Consider the following 20,585-nt stretch of genomic DNA (forward strand, 5'->3'; position numbering starts at 1 on the left):
CCAACTTTCCCCAACACAGAATATCTGTTCTCTTGCTCCATTAAAACATGTTTTTTCACAGATTTTCTACATGTGCCAAACTGGAGAGAAGTGGGCAGCACCAATGACAGCAAAGGTCACAATGGTTCCTTCTCTTCAATTCTGACTCCTATTCATTATATACGGCTCTGGAAGGAATTCTGCTTTTGATAGTGTCTGTCATTATAACCAGTCTTGGACTTTGAGTGTTCAGGGAATATAGGGAAGCACGCAGTGACATAGTTTCTGTCTGTGAACAATATATACCAAGGAGGGTAGAGAAAAGGTTATGCTTTCAGAACATTACACTTTCAAAACATTACCTACGAAGCTATTGGCATGGGATTCCTCAGGGACCAAGGGATACATCTGAAGAAGTAGAATTTGATTCCACATGAACTGTGGGCTGGTTGTTTATTTATTCACTTATGTATTGTATAGATATGTACGTATGTTTATGTAAGCATATACGTTAAAAAAAAAAAGGAAAGGAAGCATAGGGATTTCAGCATGGTAGTATGAGGTAGCTAATAATAGCACTTCAGGCTGCCTGCAGGATCAGAAGAGATGCAGCACAAAATCTGTTCAACGCCAGTAAAACATTTCCAAGAGACCTAAGGCCAGGCAACTTTAATAAATATGGTTTAGATTTTGAAGTACCTAGTATGCAAACCCAGGCCACTCAGCTCTGTTACTCATGCATATCCTGATCTGAAATTTTAATTGCTATTGATGAAATTGGAAGTCTTGGGATGCATTGACTGTAAACCTAGAAAAACTCATATTGTACAATTGTCAGTCTCAAAACAGAAAGCTGTTCTCTGCCCCCAATGTTCAGTCCATTTCATACTGATTCCCTGTCACTTCTGAGTGAATGCTTTTTTAATTACTGTCATTAATTGCTCCTGGATGGGGAGCAATTTTCCTTCAGTCTATGAAGCAAGAAAATAAAACTCCAAGGAAAAAAACAAGAGAACATTTAATTTGCTTTGCTTTTTTATTGTTTAGACAAAACCAGAGACAAAAATACCCCGACAGGGCATGTACAGACCCAATTATGTTTTGAACAGTGAAGGAATGCTGTGACTAATCAACATGTGTTAATAGCTTAAAATTTCCATGAGAAACACTGTGTAAATCACAACTGCAGGTGAATTTACTCTGGACATAGAAATTCTATAGTCCTTCTGGCATAAACATCTGCTTTGCAGCAGTTAGCTCTAAAATAATAACCCTTAATGACATAATCTGTTCTGCACTTCGTATCAGAAACTACTCAGTCAGTTGGAGGTAATTCAGACAAATAGGTTAACGAAGTGAACACAAACCAGACTAAATAAATGAGGAGTATAAAATCTACAGACCAGATTTCTGAATTTTACTATAGAAAGTTGTTGAGTTTTTCTATTAAAAAATAAATGTAAGTTTTTCTATTAAAAATAATAATAATTTGGTAAGCAGTTATGTAGTTTTTAGTCATCCACGGATTATTGTCATTTCCTCTGACTTTACTGTTAAACAAAACAAATCTGTTTTCCAAAGATATATTTTTAAAAAATGGTGACAGTATCTACTTATCAGTACAGCAAAGTTCATAGCACATCAAAGTTCACCCAGGAAATGAGACACCAGTGCCCCTCTCAGCCTGACAGGTTTTGAATCTGCAGGTCGAGGAAGTTGCTCTTGGCTTTAATTACCCAATTGTAGGCCTTACATGCATGGGGTTACCAGTGGCATCAACTTCATAAAGAGATAAAAAAATTCTGATTAGCAGACTTTTAGCCCTTCCCATTGACAGGCTTAAATGCCCTTGCATTCGATGTGCCAGCTGTTGTTGATCTCGCTCAAACATGTTCACTGAACAGGGAATGAAAATATTTTACTTGAACTTTTGAACTGAAAACCAAGAGCCTGATAGTGGTTTTGAAGGGTGTCAGCACTATTTGTCACCTGCCTAAGGCCGTCTCCTCTACATTGTAGATTAGACTATAGCACATTTTATTTATTTATTTATTTATTTATTTAGTCATTGTAAGACATGTAACTCCTGTTTCTGAACAGGAACCTGTTCAGAACCTGTAGTTGACAGCTCTCTGAAGCTGATCACAGTTTATATTTAATTTTCCATAATTTCTGGACTTTAAAGGAAAAGGTATTTGTTCTGTCTCATAGACTTGGAGGGCAGTAACTGCTACACTGGAAAACTTTAAGGTCCCAAAACACATAGGTATCAATGAATTATAGCTACTGAAAGACAGAACAGATGGCCCAATACATACGATGAGGGGCTGGCTTTATACCAGCCAGCCTTAAAACAAATGGACTATGCTGTAAATAATTACTGCATGAAATGGCTTAGAATTTAATTTAGATACTTAGTCTATTTTTAAACAGTAAAAAGAATCATTTGCATTGTTGAAAATACGTATAATCTACTGACCTAGGTTCCACATATAATAGAATAAAGTAACATTTTAGTCCATTGGCCATCTGTTAGGCTACATTATCCTGAATACAAATGCATTTTAATGCTATGTCAGAAGGGTGCTGGGTGCAAATTCTAGCTTTGGAGTCAAGTTATACAACGAGCATTTCTAACCCATAATGTGGGGCTTATAGAGTAAATACAGTTTTTATATATTCGTTTGTCTTTTGGATTCCCCCTTCTTTTCATCCTCCTACACTATGAATCTTTTTTGTGGCCCCTCTTTAAATTTACTACACCACAACATCCCTTTTTGTTTTTGAAGTTTGCTACAGCTTATATTCCAAACTACAAGGCCTGTACCTCACATGTTGTTTAAGACTGGACTTTGCCCTGCAGCACAATAGAGAATGGCCATCTTCCTCTCCTATGATAGATTTTTTTTAATTGGCTTTTTATGTGTATGTGTGAAGGCATAGCAATCAAATAATTTTTAGAACAGTAGGAAAATGTGTTCCTAAAAGAAAAAAAAAAAAAAAAAAAGTATTCCAGTGAAGTAGTGCTGGACTCAAAATCTTTTGCTTTCCAACTATATAGAGAATATGCAAAATTTTCAAGCACTAGTGCCTGTTTCACCAGCACTAGTGCCTGTTTCACCAGCACTTGCACAGGAATGTGCATAACTCCTGAGAATACTGATCTGAGGTGTATTTCAAATGCTCACTGTAATGCTTGTTTTCTCTTCAAATGCCAGATGTAAAACAGATCAGTTACGGCAAAATCTCTGAGATAACATTACTAGATGACAAAGTAATTAGCTATGGTTTCCAGTTCTTTCATACCTTAAAACAGGTTTGAAATAGATATGATTATATATTTACCTGATTTATCTATTATATATTTTTCTCATACTGAAAGCAAGCCATGTATGTGCTCAGTGTTTACAGATTCATGACCTGGTTCTATTTTGAAATTCCAAGAGAATCAGAGTTGCATTTCCAAATGCAAGCAAGATGTTATTTCCAGCCTATGACCAAAAGGTTTTAAAACATAGTTTTCTGCCTTATTAATTTAACAAGATCTTAGCAGATGGCCCTTCCTACTGTTGACCATCTCAGGCAGGGACTTAACGTTGTTAGACTGACATTTCCTCTGAGAGGGAAAGATTTTTACAGTAGGATATTTCATAAGCAAGTCATCAAATTCTACTGTACAACTGCTTAGTAAACAGACATAAAGTATCAAAATCCATATCGCTTTAGAAGAAGCATTCAAATGAGTTTGAAATACTAAAAAGGGCATGCTTCAGGTAGTTTCTTAAGAGATAACTAAAGACCTAATTCTGCTTTATGAGTTGATGGGAACAACTCTAACACTGTAATCTAGCCTAAGCTTCCTCCTAATTTTACAGGGTTTAACCAATAGTCAATTGCCCAGCAGACACACATTCACAGAATCACAGAATCACAGAATAGTCTAGGTTGGAAGAGACCTCCAAGATCACCGAGTCCAACCTCTGACCTAACACTAACAAGTCCTCCACTAAACCATATCCCTAAACTCTAATCTAAACGTCTTTTAAAGACTTCCAGGGATGGGGACTCAACCACTTCCCTGGGCAGCCTATTCCAGTGACTAACAACCCGTTCAGTAAAAAACTTCTTCCTAATATCCAACCTAAACCTCCCCTGGCGCAACTTTAGCCCATTCCCCCTCGTCCTGTCACCAGGCACGTGGGAGAATAGACCAACCCCCACCTCGCTACAGCAATCCTTATTGTAAGACTTGAACAGCTCAGAATCAAAAATGAATTTTTATATCTGCCATGTGAAAAATTATCCATATTTTCTAAGCGGAAATGTGGATAAAGGACTGATCAACTGATCCGTCCAAGGTCCCATACAAAAATCCTGACTCAACTGGGACCAGAGCTGTTGTCTCACACCACCTGTGCCATGCCTATTAGACTTTCCTTCCTATAATGCAAGATTGCAGTTTGTGCCTGCAATTGGTAATTCATTCACTTATATCTGATATGCACCTGAACTAGCATGCTCAGGCTTCTGAAAGCGTGCCAGCTCTTCTTATCGCTGTTATATGATTTCCATGATAAACTCCAAGCTGAGTTACCAGTTCAGAGATTAGGTTGCCCTTCCTCCACTTTTCAACAACAAGGCTAATATAGGACAGAGGCTGGTGGAAAGAAGAGGGTTATACCTGTTATAGATTTATTTTTTTCTACCTGTGAAGATCTCCCTACAGGGGATCATAATTTCCAAACAAGAATATGTAGCCTTTTTGTGGTTCTTTATAATAATTCTCACATAACTACATAGAGGTAGGTGTAGCAACATGAGAGTTAATATAAAAGGTAAGCAGCTACCAACAGCTACTATCTCACCCATCAACAGCCCCATTTTTCTGAACTCACTGTGGGACTGGGCGAGCAAAACTCTTAGGATGCTTAGAGAACCTCCACACAAGCACTACCACTGAGGCAGCACCAAGAAGGTGATCAAGAGGCAGCACCACAGAAGAGCTAGATGTTTCTTACTAGAGATACTAGAGAAACTATGCAGTGTAAGCAAGCTGCTCACATCCTGGTGTACCAGTGTAAAATGAAATGAGTAGTGTTAAAACGTGAACTGTGACAGCTCGAAAGCTCCTATGTACAGGTGAGCAAACATCAGTAAACCCTGAAGCAGGCTTAACATTACCTTTGAAGTAAACTGAAGTTATCATTTTGCTTAGAGTTACTATATATTTGTTAAGACACTGTATGTGCAAGATTGTTCCCTTCCCTGATAAAAGCTAAGGAAATTGCCTTTTAACTGCTCAAATCTGATGGGATTCCACAATATTTTTGCAGAAAATTATTTTAATTGTCTCATCAGTCCTGAGTTTTCATAACCCCTTATACGAGGCCAAACACACTTGTACTTCTGTTGTTGCCTTGTCTTTTAAGAGTCTGTTTCTGTTTTGCCTTTGTTTTTTTTTTTTTTTTTTTTTGTTGTTGTTGTTTGTTTGTTTGTTTGTTTTCCTCTCTACCTCACTGACATTCTCAGGAAGTAAAGAAGTAAATCAGATTTATTTTTGGTCAACTGTTCTGTGAGTGCTCCTGAAGGGAACATGTAGCTGGTTGGGAGGAGGTGACAGGTACTTAACATTTATTTCTCTGAGTCACTGACTTGGTTGTGAGTACTGTGTTAGTACACTCCACTTCATCTCAACTACTGCCACACTGATAAATTTGGATATTTGGAAATGTCACAATCTGTAGTATTTTTTGTTTATATAGATAGCATTGTTGCTGTGAAGAAGCATCTGCTTTCACCTCTGTGATCTCTTCTCAGAAAGAAAATACAAATTTGCTATCTTACCATTACCTAATTTTCATAATTCTCATGATGCTCATTTAGTTCTTACTTATGAATAACTTTAAGATGTGTGGATGAAAAGCATGCTGGAAATGCAATGTGTGATTATTCATTACAAATAGCAAAATGTAATTAATTAACACGAATTGTATAATACTTTCTGTGATCTTCTGAGATCATCATTCAGCAGCCACAAAGAAAAAAAAAAAAAAAAAAAAAAGTTAAAAGCATCCAACCAAAGAACTTCCACTTTACGTACATTTATTATGTTCCTGGAATGCATTTGATACTAAGCAGGGTCCTACTTTGACAGGTATGAAACCTGGTTATTAATTTTCAATACTGTTGGAACAAAAAGTTAAGTGAGCATGTCATTCATTCATTAATCATTTCAGAATTAAATAACCAAATACAGCTCTTAGTTTGCTTTTTGAAAGGATGTAAAAATAAATTATATTCTAGCAACATTACAATGAAGTGGATGTTTTATCAAGAATACTGACATCCTTAGTAAATCAGAATGATTCTCGTATCTCACATCTGTATTGTTAATTTAACAGGATTGATAAAATTACATTCTGTCCTTAAAAAAAAAACAAATAGACAAACCATAAAAATCTGTCAGTTCAAGGGATAAAAACCTTAATTACTAAACTTGCAAAAAGAAATAGTTTAGTTTTGTCTTCACTAGCTTTGATACATGGACATAAAATGCTGACACACATTTCCAGTGATAAAAGGCGATTTCAGATTCACTGTAACCTCACTGATAAACATTGCTAAGACACAATTACCTCCAGGATTGCAGCAGACATCCCCTCTGAAATTGAGCTGTTCACCACAGCAAAGCACCTTTTCATAGCAGCATGAAGATCATCCTGTGGCATCTCCTGTAATAAATGTATTCCAGGTGCCCTAGAAATAAAATGCACACAAATAGGACATCTTCTAAGAACATACTCTCAGAATTCTTCCTAAAACGGAAGACAATGATGAAAGATGGTCAGAGAAGTTCAGGCATGGTTCTGATGTTAACGACTGCTTTCCCATGGGCAAGCCACTTTGCCGTGTTTTTGTTAGCTTTCTGTAAATGCATATATTTCTATATATATTTCTATAAATTTATAAATGCAATTATAAATGGGTACATCTTTCTACCTACCACTTCACTGTCTGTTCTCCTGGAGTTTTAGAATCAATCACAAAACACCAGGCTCTGTTAACCACAATCAGTCTCACACATGAAAGAGCGGATGGATATGGATGTATTTTCCCTGAAGAATTTATGTAGTAGAGGTGACTTCTGAGAAACATAGAGAAAGGGAGCACAACAGTCTGAACGTTGAGCTGCAGGAGATGCTGACTTTTCAGATGTTGGCTTTTTGGGATGGATCAAGGTTCTAAAACATATAATCTGCTTCTTCTTTTAGGATAAGCACTTTTCTGAGTGTTTACATTATTCCTGTTGTAGTCCTCCTCAGTTTACGCAAGGTCAATCAAATCAAGGGTGCAGAATGGAAAAATAGGGTAATGAGGTGTTCAGTCTCAGATGAAGTGGGTGGGATCTTTCGGATTTTTTTTCAAAGAGCCAGCACCTCCTCCAATTGATGAGTCCACTCCTGCCTCTTTATCTTCGTCATGAGATCGCAAAGCCAGATGGAAAAGCATTTGACCCTAAGACCCTACCCCTGTCAGCTAGACTTTGTTAAAAATTGCTTTTCTGATACTACAATAACATCCAGCTTCTGCAGAGATAAATAACTATATTAAGGGAAGTATTAATGCATGATTACAGGAAACACGTTTCCCATAAATAACACGATAAAACACAAACAAAATTATCACTCTGCAAAACAGATACTTTATGCAGATTTTAACTCAGGCATACAGCTGATATTATCAATCAGAGATAATATGGTTGTTCTGTTCTAGCCAGAAAATTCTAGGTTCTGCAGTCAAAAAAAGAAATATCTCTGTTCTCTAAAATTTATACCTTCCAGTCAGGAAACTCATAAAGTAGGGACAGAAAAAAGCTACATATGGTTATCTTTCGCAGCCATTTGCTGAGACAATCAGCTCCGGGGCAGATGTGTTCAGCAGCGGAGCAGGGGATCAAGGCGAGCAGCGCCTTATTTTGGCACCTAGACCACTCGAAGCAGCCGAGGCAGCCGCCAGGACCCAGCAGCCCTTGCGAGGGAGGCTGACGAGGCGTAGGAGAAGCCAGCAGCACCCCTTCCCTGGCTGTTCAAAACCAGCCCTTAGGGAGTGCAAGCGACCAGGAGCATGGTGACCAGGACGAGCAAACAGGGTGTGGCATGGCAGTTCACGCAGGCAGGGCGAGCAGGGAGGGCCCCTCTTTTGCAGCGGTCTTCCCCATCAGTACTTGTAACCTACTTGCAAGGAACCTGGCCATGGTATCAACCAGGCAGAAAGCCATGGCCTCCACATCTCTCGTGGCCTCTCCAGCCACAGTCACCGATGTGTCTACTCAGACGGAGGGCTCGAGGAAACACGTGGCCATCCAGGCCTCGGGCTGCAGGGTGTGTCCGAGTCTTCTGTCGGTATCCGACAGCAGCAGCGAGGGGTGTGCCTGTGGGAGGTGTGCCCAGGTTGAAGAGCCGCCCAGCCAGGTAGCGGAGCTTCGGGAGGAGGTGAGCAGGCTCAGGAGCATCAGGGAGTCAGAGAGGGAAATTGACTGGTGGAGGTGTAGTGTACCATTTCTGAGACAGACTCATGAGCCTGCCACAGCACAAGTGTCTCCTGCTGTGCAGAAGACAAAAGTTCCCTTATCCTGCCAGGCAGTAGGAGGGGACCTAGGCCAAGGGGGGGAATGGAGGCAGGTTCCTGTTCGGGGTGGTAGGCGAGCCCTGTCCCTGCCCACCTCTCCTTCCCATCTACCTTTATATAACAGGTATGAGGGTCTAGAACACGACAGTCAGAACAACGACGTAGACAAAAGCCCATCCCAGTTGGAGAGGTTGCCTACGGCAAGGCAACCTACCCCCCGCATTGTTACATCATCTGTCAAAAAAGAAAGAAGGGTTATCGTCATGGGGGACTCCCTTCTGAAAGGGACAGAGGGCCTGATATGCCGACCGGACCCAACCCACAGGGAAGTCTGTGGCCTCCCTGGGGCTCGGGTGAGAGACTTTGCTAAGAAAGACAAGCACCTAGTACGGCCCACTGACTACTACCCACTACTGGTCTTTCAGGCTGGTAATGACGAGGTAGCAACGAGAAGGCTGAGAGCAATCAAAAGGGACCTTAGGGCTTTGGGGCAACTACTTAAAGGATCAGGGGCACAGGTTGTGTTTGCCTCTGTCCTTCCAATAGGGGGGGTCAATGTTGACAAGCAGACTCATCACATTAACACATGGCTTCGGGACTGGTGCAACCATCAGAACTTTGGGTTCTTCAATCACAGGAAGGTCTATGAAACATCAGGCCTGCTGGCAGCAGATGGGATGCACCTCTCTCAGAGAGGGATAAGGATTTTTGCTCAGGAGTTGGCAGGGCTGATAGATAGGGCTTTAAACTACAGTTGAAGGGGGAAAGGGATAAAACCAAGCATGCTGATGATAAGCTAAGGGATGGTGCACTAGAATCAGAGGGACTGTGTGCCAGTGAGGTCCTTCAGTCTGTTCTACAAGATGCTGCATGTAGGGAGGTGCATTTGAAGTGCTTCTACACAAACACACACAGTATGGGGAATAAAATGGATGAGCTAGAAGTCTTGGCCCCGTCCCACAGCGACAACATCATTGGCATAAGCGAAACCTGGTGGGATGAGTCCTGTGGCTGGTGTGTTGCAATAGATGGTTACAGGCTCTTCGGGAGGGACAGGCAGGGTAGGCGAGGTGGCGGGGTGGCGATGTATGTGAAGCATGGGCTGGACTGTGTGGAACTTCAAATTAGCAATGGCAAAGTTGAGAACCTCTGGGTAAGGATTAAGGGACAAACAAATAAAGGGGATGTTATTGTGGTAGTCTGTTACAGACTACCTGGCCAGGACAACAACGCCGATGCATTATTCTTTGCAGAACTGAGAGATGCCTTGAGATCAACTCCCCTTGTCCTTATGGGGGACTTCAACTTGCCAGACGTCAACTAGGATCACCACACAGCTGACACGAGCAAGTAGAGGAGGTTCATAAAGCACCTCGATGATAACTTCCTGGTGCAGGTGCTAAGGGAGCCGACTAGGAAAGGTGCCCTCCTAGACCTGTTGCTGGAGAACAGAGAGGGTCTTGTGGGAGACATGGCAATTGGCGGCCGTCTCAGTCATAGTGACCATGAAGTGGTTGAGTTTAGAATTTATGGTGACTGAAGGAAAACTGCCACCAAAACTTCAGCCCTGGATATGGGAAAAGCAGACTTCAGGCTGCTCAGGAAACTAGTCAGCAAGGTCCCCTGGGAAACTGCTTTTGAAGGCATTGGTGTCCATCAGTGTTGGTCAGTCTTTAAGCACTGCCTCCTAAAAGCACAAGATCGGGCAATTCCAAAATACTGGAAGTCAGGCAGGCAGGGCAGGAGGCCGGCCTGGCTGACCAGGGATCTTCTACTGGAGCTTAGGCAAAAAAAGAGACTGTACGACTGCTGGAAGGAGAGTCAGGTGACGAGGAAGGAATACAGGGATGCTGTTCATATCTGTAGGGAGAAAATTTGTGTGGCCAAAGCCCAGCTAGAGTTGAAGCTGTCCGTGTCTGTGGGAGACAATAAAAAAGTTTTTTTTAGATATGAACAGAAAGAGGAGAACCAAAGAAAACATAGGTCCGCTGCTTGATGGGGAAGGTCTCTCACAGACAATGACGTAGGCAAAGCAGAGACATTTAATGTCTTCTTTGCGTATGTCTTCAACACTGATGATGGGCTTCGGGACCCAGGGTGCCCTGAGCTGGAGGACCTCGATGGTGGGAAGAACTCCCAACCGACCCTGAACGTGTGCGGGATTTGCTGTTCCACCTGGATCCATACAAGTCCATGGGTCCAGATGGGATTCATCCCAGGGTGCTTAAAGAGCTGGCTGACGTCATCGCAGGACCTCTCTCAATTATTTTTCAACGATCTTGGGTATCTGGGGAGGTCCCAGTAGACTGGAAGCTGGCAAATGTGCCAATTTTCAAGAAGGGTAAGAAAGAAGAGCCAGGAGGGCCAACCGTATTCTGGGGTGCATCAATCATGGCATCGCTAGTCGGTCGAGGGAAGTGATTGTCCCACTCTACTCTGTGCTGGTGCGGCCTCACCTTGAGTACTGTGTGCAGTTCTGGGCACCTCAGTACAAAAAGGACATTCAACTGTTGGAGAGCGTCCAGAGGAGGGCGACAAAGATGATGAAGGGCCTAGTGGGAAGACATATGAGGAGTGGCTGAGGTCACTGGGCCTGTTCAACCTGGAGAAGAGGAGGCTGAGGGGGGACCTCATTGCGGTCTACAACTTCCTCGTGAGCGGGAGTGGAGAGGCGGGTGACCTATTCTCCATAATCACCAGTGATAGGACCCACAGGAACGGTGTTAAGCTGAGACGGGAAGTTTAGGCTGGACATCAGGAAGAGGTTCTTCACCGAGAGGGTGGTCACACACTGGAACAGGCTCCCCAGTGAAGTACTCACTGCACCAAGCCTGTCTGAATTTAAGAAGCGATTGGACTGTGCACTTAGTCACATGGTCTAAAGTTTTGGGTAGACCTGTGAGGTGCGAAGAGTTGGACTTGATGATCCTTATGGGTGTGTCCCTTCCAACTCGGGATATTCTATGATTCTATGGTCTTGTCTACCTACTCATTCACCCACCAACAGGATGCAACATCTTGCTGAAGTCAAGATGAAAGAAACAATGAAAAAACACACAAAAAAGTAATAAATATGAATCATACCTGATCATAAGTCAGATGTGACTTAACATTAAACATCAAGAGATCTACTGTCTAATCTGAAATTCAAAATATGTAGAATAGCTGGTCAAATAATCCGAATACATTTGTTAGTCATACAGAGAGTTTGAATGTATGACCATTTGTACATATAAAAAAACATGCATATGATCTTAAAAAGCTACCCAGTCAGCAGCTTTCATTTGGAGCAGATAAAAGGCTTAACATTAATTTCTTACCTCTTAACTTTTTCTTTAACTTCATTTGTAAAAAGTGGATCAACCTAGAAAGGAACATAGACACAGGTCTGCACTACTGCACTACTGCAGTACTACATTTGAAATACCAAGAAAATAATAATAAAAAAATGTTAGTATATTTTTTAATAAAATGCATGAGTGTGCTGAGCTTCAAAATCATACCAAAGACCAGTAACTTGGTGGAGTTACACTTGACTCTTCAGACAAATGCTCTCATGAAGACTGACTCTTAGAATACCCAGCTAGCGGTGTGACTGCACAGCAGAGTGAATTGACTCCCCCAGTCTCAATTTCAGTGACTAACCTGATGCAGTGGGGCTTCGGGCTGCTGTCAAAAGGGGAGGTTCTGTTTCTTTTCCCCTGACATCGCCCTCTGGCTGCAGGTTCTAATTAGACCTAGATCTATTTAACATGAATGACTGCTTTCAGATGACTCTGCAAAGGCTAACTTGATTCAAATGATAGATTTGACAACTTACTGTCTAAGTGAGGAGCATTGCACTGATGTGCCAAGCAATTGTCCCTTTATGTATAAGGTTACCAGTGTGAGGAATGGAAGGAACTTTTCAGACTTTAGCTAACACAGAAATCAATCTGCATGTAAATGGTGACAGGCAAATAGATGTTACATGCTGGCAGAAACATTTGCTTGAAAACTAATAAACACAAAATTTTAAAACATAGCATAACATTGAAGACGTGCTAGAGTTATTAAAATGTTGTCTAAGATGGGCAATTTACTCAAGCAGTTTTATTTACAAAGCTTAGCTATGACTGCTACTTTCATTTAACACATTTAAAAGAAATTAATAGAACTTGGAAATCCTTAACTAGACATGAAGAATAGAAGTAGACTGCTTTTTATTAAGGCAGACTGGCTATATTGGATCAATATATGATAGCTTGCACAGCATGCAACAGTTTTAAGTCCTGGGAACAATATGGCTCATTTTTTTTTAAATCATATATATATATATTTGTTTTGTTTTGTTTTGCTTTTACACACTATAAGATAGAAAGCCCTAACAAAGTATTTTAGAAAAATGGAAAAAAAATCAGAATTGATTTTATGATTATGTACACTGTGATTTTATGATCATGTATTCTTGAACACAAGAATAATTATTTAATGAAAGCAGGGCTTCATAAATCAAAAGATACAAGCAAATCACCACTGCACTAAGGAATGAATTCCTACTGCACGCAAGAAATAAAAGACTCGTGTAACTGCTTAGGAACGTATATTTGGTAACAGCTGGGGGAAAAAATGGGGTGCCCTTTCCTGAAGCGCTAATTAAACTGAGTGACAGAATGCTACAGACCATGCCAAGCCAGCATTGTCAAGTCACAGGTTCATTGGATATTTTATATTAAACTTTGTGGCTGCTATTTCTGTATAAACATCTTTCCAGCTTTCTCCCCAAAGTACTATTTTGAGTTTCTCTCACATGAGGAACTATACCCTGCTTCCTTTAAAATCAATGGAGTACTTGCAAGTGATTTAACATGCAGTGGAATATGGTCTTTTGCTCTTTTAACTTTAGAAGGATAAGAAAAACTACAGCTTGTGACTCATAAAATTTGTAAGATATTAATTCATATCCTATATACTTCTCTGGAAGCCAAGAAATTGCCATGTGTCTCATGTTTCTCATGAACAGAACAATCCTTTAAGCAGCATTCTTCTATTGGTAGATATTCCAAGAAGTCTGGCCTGGATATAAGAATTCAGTTAAAATATTACTTTCAGGATCGGCGTAGCAATGACTTAGAGAAGTGATCTCCCTGAGCTACATTTAGGAACTTGAGGGGGCACAGTTATCTAACCACAGGCTCAATATAACAGAAAATTGAATACAACATAAGCTGTTCAGTAAGTTGGAAATACATTTAAAGATGTGCATGTTTCCAAAGCCAACTGACTGTGGCAGGATGCCTAGGAACTCAGCAGTCTCAGAAAAAGTTACTGAAAAGGCAAGATGATTACTTCTGCCCCAAATGTCTCCATAGTCCAGTTCTTCTATAGGTAGATGAGTGTTTGTTGTCATATTTTATTTTATCAACATGCCAGGCAAATATGATCATCAGTTACCTATCATCTTCTGTTAAAAAATCCTCCATCCATTTTTAACAGAGGAAGAGCCTTCAGAGAGCTGCACATTTGATCAGCTAACAAGACCAGATATCCTTTTAAGAAAGATCTGTGCTGCTGACTGGCAAAGAAATATCCGAGGTGTTTGACAGTGCCAAAAGTCACCAAATGCTGCCTAAAGGTGAAGGTGCCTGTTAAGCACAGTGCCTACCATGACCAAAATCTTGCAGACCTTCTATAAATACACTATACTACGTTGCTGTCATATGAAAATAAACTCAGAGTGAAGCAATGGCCCAGAAACATCTTCATTATGGTGCTGGGACTGTTGTGGCCCTCCAGACATTGTAGAAAAAAAGAAAAAAAAGAAAAAAAAAGAAAAAAATAATAAAAAAAACAGGTCTTTGTACACTTAAAGTTCTGACAGATTATCACCCAGAGTACTAAAGAGTCAAAAGCTGTATCTGCAAGCATATTCAGTATATATAGGAAGAATTTGCTCAATTGCTCTGGTTTGTGAGGCTTCAGCAGTATCACTGTGAAAGAAATCAGCTTTATTCATGGCAGCAGGTGAACCCACATTACAATTTTTATCTGATCGATTATTGAGTAGGCTCAGCAAGACTGAGCTTCCCATAGAACTAAAAAACATAATTATTGTCTTCAATGCAACATGATCTGCCTGCAGCAAATGCACTAGAAATTTAAAATCCTAGCTAAAACACTGAATTCAGCCATTCAACATTATCTTTTCCATATACTAAATGCTTAAGGAAATTATATGTCTTCTGACCTAACCTATAGGTCTACTACTTCAATTCAGGACAACTAACAACTAGCCAAAATACAGTTTTAATTCAGCTGAAACATTTTGGCAGCTAGCATCTAAATTAACTTATTTTCATCCTTTGATGGTATTACAACACTATGGGAGAAATATATTTTTAAATGTTTTATGGATGCTAGTCATTGATTCCTTTGCAATGCCACAGGTTTGACTCCTATGCACTGCCACAGGTTTATTTCTGGTAACTTACTATGAGAAAGCAAAGCAAATTTAAAAAGATGACCAAAATGTCTAAAATCCTCACTGGAGGCAAGAAGCGCATCTTTTGATTCTAAAGCACAGCTTCATTACACCTGCTCTAGTTTTACCTTCCATATCAGTTCACTTTCAAATAATATTTTGTATTAGTGTAAAAAAAATGCAGATAAAATAAAAATGTGAAAATAGCTTTAAACATAAAATATTATGTCTTTAAATTTGCAAAGAAAAAAACAGAATGAGAAAACAGAAAAATATTCGCCCATTTGGATTTTATGTATTTTCTCATAAAATAGACTTCCTGCAAGTTTTCATGCTCCTGTGAAGATAAATCAGAGATAAGACTGATAGACCCAAACACATTACCCAAATAAAACAATGAAGCTTTAGTACTGTTTTAGCATAAGCAAGAATTTGCTTCATATGACACAACTGCCTAGTCATACCCTTTCCACTGGTTAGATAAAGGCCTTTTGTAGACCTCTGGCTAATTAGCTCTTGGCTAACATGGTGCATGCTTCCCTCTTCAGTGAGGTTCAGTCTTGCCACTTGCTCAGAAATCATAATACTTGATTTCATGTAATTTCATGAAATCATGGGGCTGGAGGAGAGAGGTTCAAGAGCTTCTCTTGCTTGTGAAAAGAGAGGCAATTAGAAACCGTAATTTTCAAATGCATCAAACATTGTCTTTAAAAACAAAACAAAACCAAACAAACAAAAAAACAGTATGTGTAAAACAGATTTTCAGCTGCTATAAACTATTGATAACAGTTTGCATTAAGAAAAAAACTATGTGACTAGAATTGGACTAACTCAGTGCATACCCTCTTCGGAAACCCTCCTAGCTGCTTTCACTTTTGTGACAAAAAGTGGAGCACACGCTGAGTGAGTTGGACTTTTAGCTGCTAGCAGAACTCTGAACTTTGGAAGTCAGAGCACAGGAGACACTTCCACTTCCATGGATCAGACCTGTTGTGAAAAGCCTTTACAACTGCTAGATTTGCACCTTCTTATCTCTATGAAAGTCGGAAGTCCTCTGACATAGGTTCCGTTTGGAAAGAATTATTGCGGTATGTCACACGTGAGCAAGTGGAAGTATTTAGGAATAAATGTGCAAATAAAATAGTACTAGTAATTTAACAACAACTTACTGCAGGTCCAATTATGCCCAGATGGACGCTGGGATCCTTTCTGTGCCAATCTAGAACAGAAGAAGAAGATCTTTTTATTAATCAAAATTACTCATTTTAAATAGTATTTTAAAACACAAGAAATAATCTTCCTTCTCTAAAATCAATGTAAATAGCTTCATGAATAAAATAGAACTGGGCAAATATTGTATTACTATTAAAGGACAGATTTCATGCTCTGCCCTCAGATTACTCCTCAGAATTAAAATGATTAGCATATCTAAAAGTTAGTATTTAGCATTTCTGCTTCATGAAATCTCTTATGATTCAGGGTTATTTAACTAAGCTCAGATATTAATTTTGAATCATCTCACGAGAACAATGCTGTACTGAATGCAGTGACCCTAGCCACTAAGACAAAACGATTTGAAAATTTCCTCTTATGTAAAGGAATACGTGGAAGCAACTGCAACCATTGCAATTAATACTCAGTTATAATGTACACAGAGAAATCTGCCATTTTCTATGACCAGAATAGAACTCTATCACAAAACCAATACTTGACATTAATAAACTACTTTTGTTACTGAACATCACAAGGCAGTGAAGGCTTATAAAAGTGAATAGAATAGCTGAGGCTAAATTCGCAGCTTCGAATACCCAAACTTTTTACAGACATAAGCTGAGAACCTGGCAAACCATTCACTTATGCCACTATAAGAAAACTTCATAATGATGGATGGTAAAATGTGATTATAACTTTAGAGGTATTACTTAGCACACATGCAAATCAGTCTAACAGCCGTGGGACTGTAAGATAAAAAAGTTATTTTGAAGTAGGTGAATCCTTCTTTTGTCTTCCATTAATATTGTATGTATCAGCAAAACAGTTCTACCAACAAGTAAAGGCATCAAATATTGCTTTGATTTTAATGATGTTATTCCCAGCAGGCTGAAAAAGACGCAGTATAGAAATAATGCATTGAACAGATCAATGGTTACATGTGCATTTTAAAAATATAAATATACTATGAAGTTTTCTGCAATGAATAAAACAGCTTATGCCAAACCTGTAAACATGAAAAGAAATGTATCTACATCCAGGAACCATACAGGGGTATTCAAATACCAGCTACCCACCTGAAAATACGTCTACTAAATACAGAGGGTCTTTGACTCTCCGAAGTCCACATACCAAAAGAAACACATGTAAATAGTCTGTATCTGTAGGAATGTCTGTAACAAAACATTTTAAAAATCTGAATGCAGATAAAAAAGTTAAATCATTCCAAATTGTTTCATGAATAAGCACATACAATGGTAACAGCAGTATCAGGGTGGATTCTGAAAAATTCTCATTATGGTTCCCTCTGTTTCTTGCTCTCACATTAATCCTCAGAATCAACTCAGTGGAGAACTTAATCATGCATATCATTCTACAGTGCATATGAGTTCATTTCAAGAGGCAGTAAACGTGTAGGATTTGGATAAATAAATTGGTAGTCAGTATTCTTCAACACCAGGAATCAGCTTTGACTGACTGGGCAACTATACAAATCAGTGTGTTTCTCAATTTTTCTACCCATAAGAATAAATGTGCATTCATATAATAATTCAACGCCTGTTTCAAGAATATTGTGAAGCTTGGTCAAACACAAATTGTTATAAAAGATCAGCTGAATGTCCAATAGTTATCTATTCCTAGTATGTCAACACTATTACATAATATTTAACCAGAAGTTAAATTATCGCAAAGCATTGTTTTAGCACTATTGTAAAGAAATACAAACAAAAAATAAATAGAATTGTTTAATATAATAATTTTATTTTGGAAAAAATCTCAACATGTTCATTTTTAACATAAAAAATACTTCTTGCTAATACACCACAATAATCCACAAAAAATATTTTGTAGGCTATCTTAAAAAAGGAAGGTCAGATGTACAGTATTGCAGTTACCATTGGCTATATAACAGCACAATTAATTCAGAACATACTTCTGGAGAAGAGTTACTTAGTGATGAACTTTGGTAAAATGTGTTTATGATAAAATAATTCAGATGTGCTGAATGAACACTCATAACAACAACATAATTTAATAAACTCTAGAGAGGGTGCAATGTTCTTCTCTGATTTACTGTACAGAACAAATTAGCTTGCTGTCCTTCAGTGTGTGTTTTTACTGAGCTCATGGCAAGGATGGATAACATCTAACACTAGTCAGCAGAACAAGGATCATCAAACTGTAGCTCTTCAGGGTGTTTGTGGGACATTAATGCATGGGCCACACACTGGGACTATGTCAAATAGCCAACAGGAGGCCTCTGCTGCTTAGTCAGATTTTCTCTCGATGGAACTTGTTATTAACAGAGGAAGGCAGCAGGGTGGTTGTGGTGGCTCTGCCATCCCCCTGCTGCTGAACACTGCAGAGCTCCCTTCTCTGAGGCCTCCTCTTCCCTTTCACTTCCCCCTTCCACCAGCTGCAGCAGCACCTCAGCTGCTATATGGCATGACTGAATTGCTGCAGTCTGGAATTTGAGATCACCCGAACTTGGTTCCAACTTACATTTCTTTACTATGTTGTATTGAGAGAGGGAGTTAGGAGAATCTTATCAAGTAGAGATAGAGCGCTGACGGCATTAAACTACGATGCTACTTAGTGTCTTTGCTAACTATGATGCATTGTGCAAATTAACTAAAGCAAGAAGCCTTGGGCCCCTTAACAAGGTCAGTCTCCCAGTAAGAGTGTGAGCCTGTCTTAAGAAACTGGCAGAAATTGGTCCTGCAGATGGACAAGAGCCAAGGATCAACTGAGTCTGCGCAGAGACAAGAGGTCAACTAGCGGTGACGAGGAAGAGTCATCAATCTTCATCCCCATGAACCCAACGACCACCACCAGGATACACAGTGCAAGTGCAGATGGGAGGAGTTCATGGAAATGACTCCTTGGAACTAATTTTAATATGAAGCAGGGACAGATTATGAATATGTATAGGTGTATTGTGAAACTTCATGCATATGTAACTCTTTACTGCCTATAACCAAGGCAAGTTGCCGCATCAGGTGCGCACGACTTTGGCAGGACTACCCCCAGTGCTGCCCAGCACTGCAAGTCAGTATTACTTAACTGCAGGATCTGCTCCAGGCCCTGGAAAAAACAGGAGTGTCTCTTCTTGTGTCAAAGGACTGGCTTAATGTAAGCTTTGCAACAAACCTCTCTACAGCAGGGAGTAAAAGCAAGAAGAGTGGTGAATACGCCGCTGCTATTACTTTTAAAATTAAAATCCAGTTCAGGGACTTTTAAATGCTCCCTGTCACAGGGTTCATTATTAAGTCAGTTCCATTTAACTTAAACAGCTTGAGCCGTCAAGAGTGGCTGCAGCAGACACGGTAAGTAATATTTTACTGGTTATTGGACCAAAAAATAATTTGTAATTTATAATACAGAAACATTTGGATTGAAAAAGCCATTCTTCTTGTGCAATGGTCCATTAATACTATTTGTTTTTAATACATGCAGCAGTGGTCTCAATTCGTGACAAACTCAAACAAATTACTCTAACATGTCGACAAAATTGAGATTGCATTTTAACTATCCATAAAGCACAAATATTCATTTTACATTATGAACTCCCACCTATTGATGTTCAGCTCTGGCTATTTTGGAACAAGCTTAAAGTTAGCCCTGAAGGCTCAGTGAGACAGTAGTGAGAAATCAGGTCTCCCTGTTCTCACGTAGAGATTACAGAATTATTGCACTCTTGATCTGACAGCATTGTGATATATGGAGTAATAATTCGTGTCAAGAAGATGGTTGATAATTAGTAAAGAAGGGGGAGGTGTGGAAGTGTGGCCATGGGGGTCGACAAGCCCCATGGTTGGTGATAACATCAGACTCTTAACGATGAGGCCATCAGGAATATAAAGAGTTTAGAGGGAACAAGGAAGGGTGATTGAGGAAACGCCTTGCTGTCTTGGGTTGCTTGTTCTCCAGCCGCTAAGGCATGGAAGTTTCTGGGTTTGCGGTTGCCGGGCAAAGTTGTTGACCAATGAATAGTTAGTGGAAAAGAACTGCTGTGGGGCGAAGGGTGTAAGAGGGGAGCCTGTCCTCAAGATGGGAATGCAACACGATATAATGAAGTTATGTCATCAGTAAGGAAGTAGAAAAAATGAATGAATAGGGACAGAGTAGCAGAACAGCGACCAGGACAGGAGCAGGGACACTGATCGCCTCATGAGGATAGGTTCGGCCAAACTCAGCAAACCGCTCAAAGAAGCTCGTATAGAAAGTCTTTGGAAATAGGCACACCGGAGCTGGAAAGAAGCTCAAGCTGAGAGAAGTGGACCCGTGCACACAACTGCCCCCTCAC

General features: G+C 39.8%; 1 protein-coding gene and 1 long non-coding RNA gene across 6 annotated transcripts in view; one reads left to right on the forward strand and one right to left on the reverse strand.

Annotated features, from left to right (window-relative positions):
* GLT1D1 (glycosyltransferase 1 domain containing 1) overlaps positions 1-20,585 on the reverse strand; it is a 70,664-nt gene that overhangs the window by 15,288 nt on the left and 34,791 nt on the right. For all 5 annotated transcript variants that reach the window (XM_035341124.1, XM_035341126.1, XM_035341125.1 and 2 more), the window contains exons 7-10: positions 17,356-17,451; positions 16,237-16,286; positions 11,928-11,971; positions 6,615-6,735 (exon numbers count right to left, since the gene is read on the reverse strand). In XM_035341124.1, coding sequence (XP_035197015.1) covers positions 6,615-6,735; positions 11,928-11,971; positions 16,237-16,286; positions 17,356-17,451 — 311 coding nt within the window. The remainder of the gene's footprint in view (positions 1-6,614; positions 6,736-11,927; positions 11,972-16,236; positions 16,287-17,355; positions 17,452-20,585) is intronic.
* Positions 1,500-20,331, forward strand: LOC118175155. The gene is made up of 4 exons (XR_004754900.1): positions 1,500-1,510; positions 7,825-7,836; positions 13,975-13,984; positions 19,989-20,331. It is a non-coding gene; the product is annotated as an uncharacterized LOC118175155 (long non-coding RNA).

Source organism: Oxyura jamaicensis, chromosome 15 (assembly GCF_011077185.1).
Source record: "Oxyura jamaicensis isolate SHBP4307 breed ruddy duck chromosome 15, BPBGC_Ojam_1.0, whole genome shotgun sequence".
Taxonomy (NCBI): Eukaryota; Metazoa; Chordata; class Aves; order Anseriformes; family Anatidae; genus Oxyura; species Oxyura jamaicensis.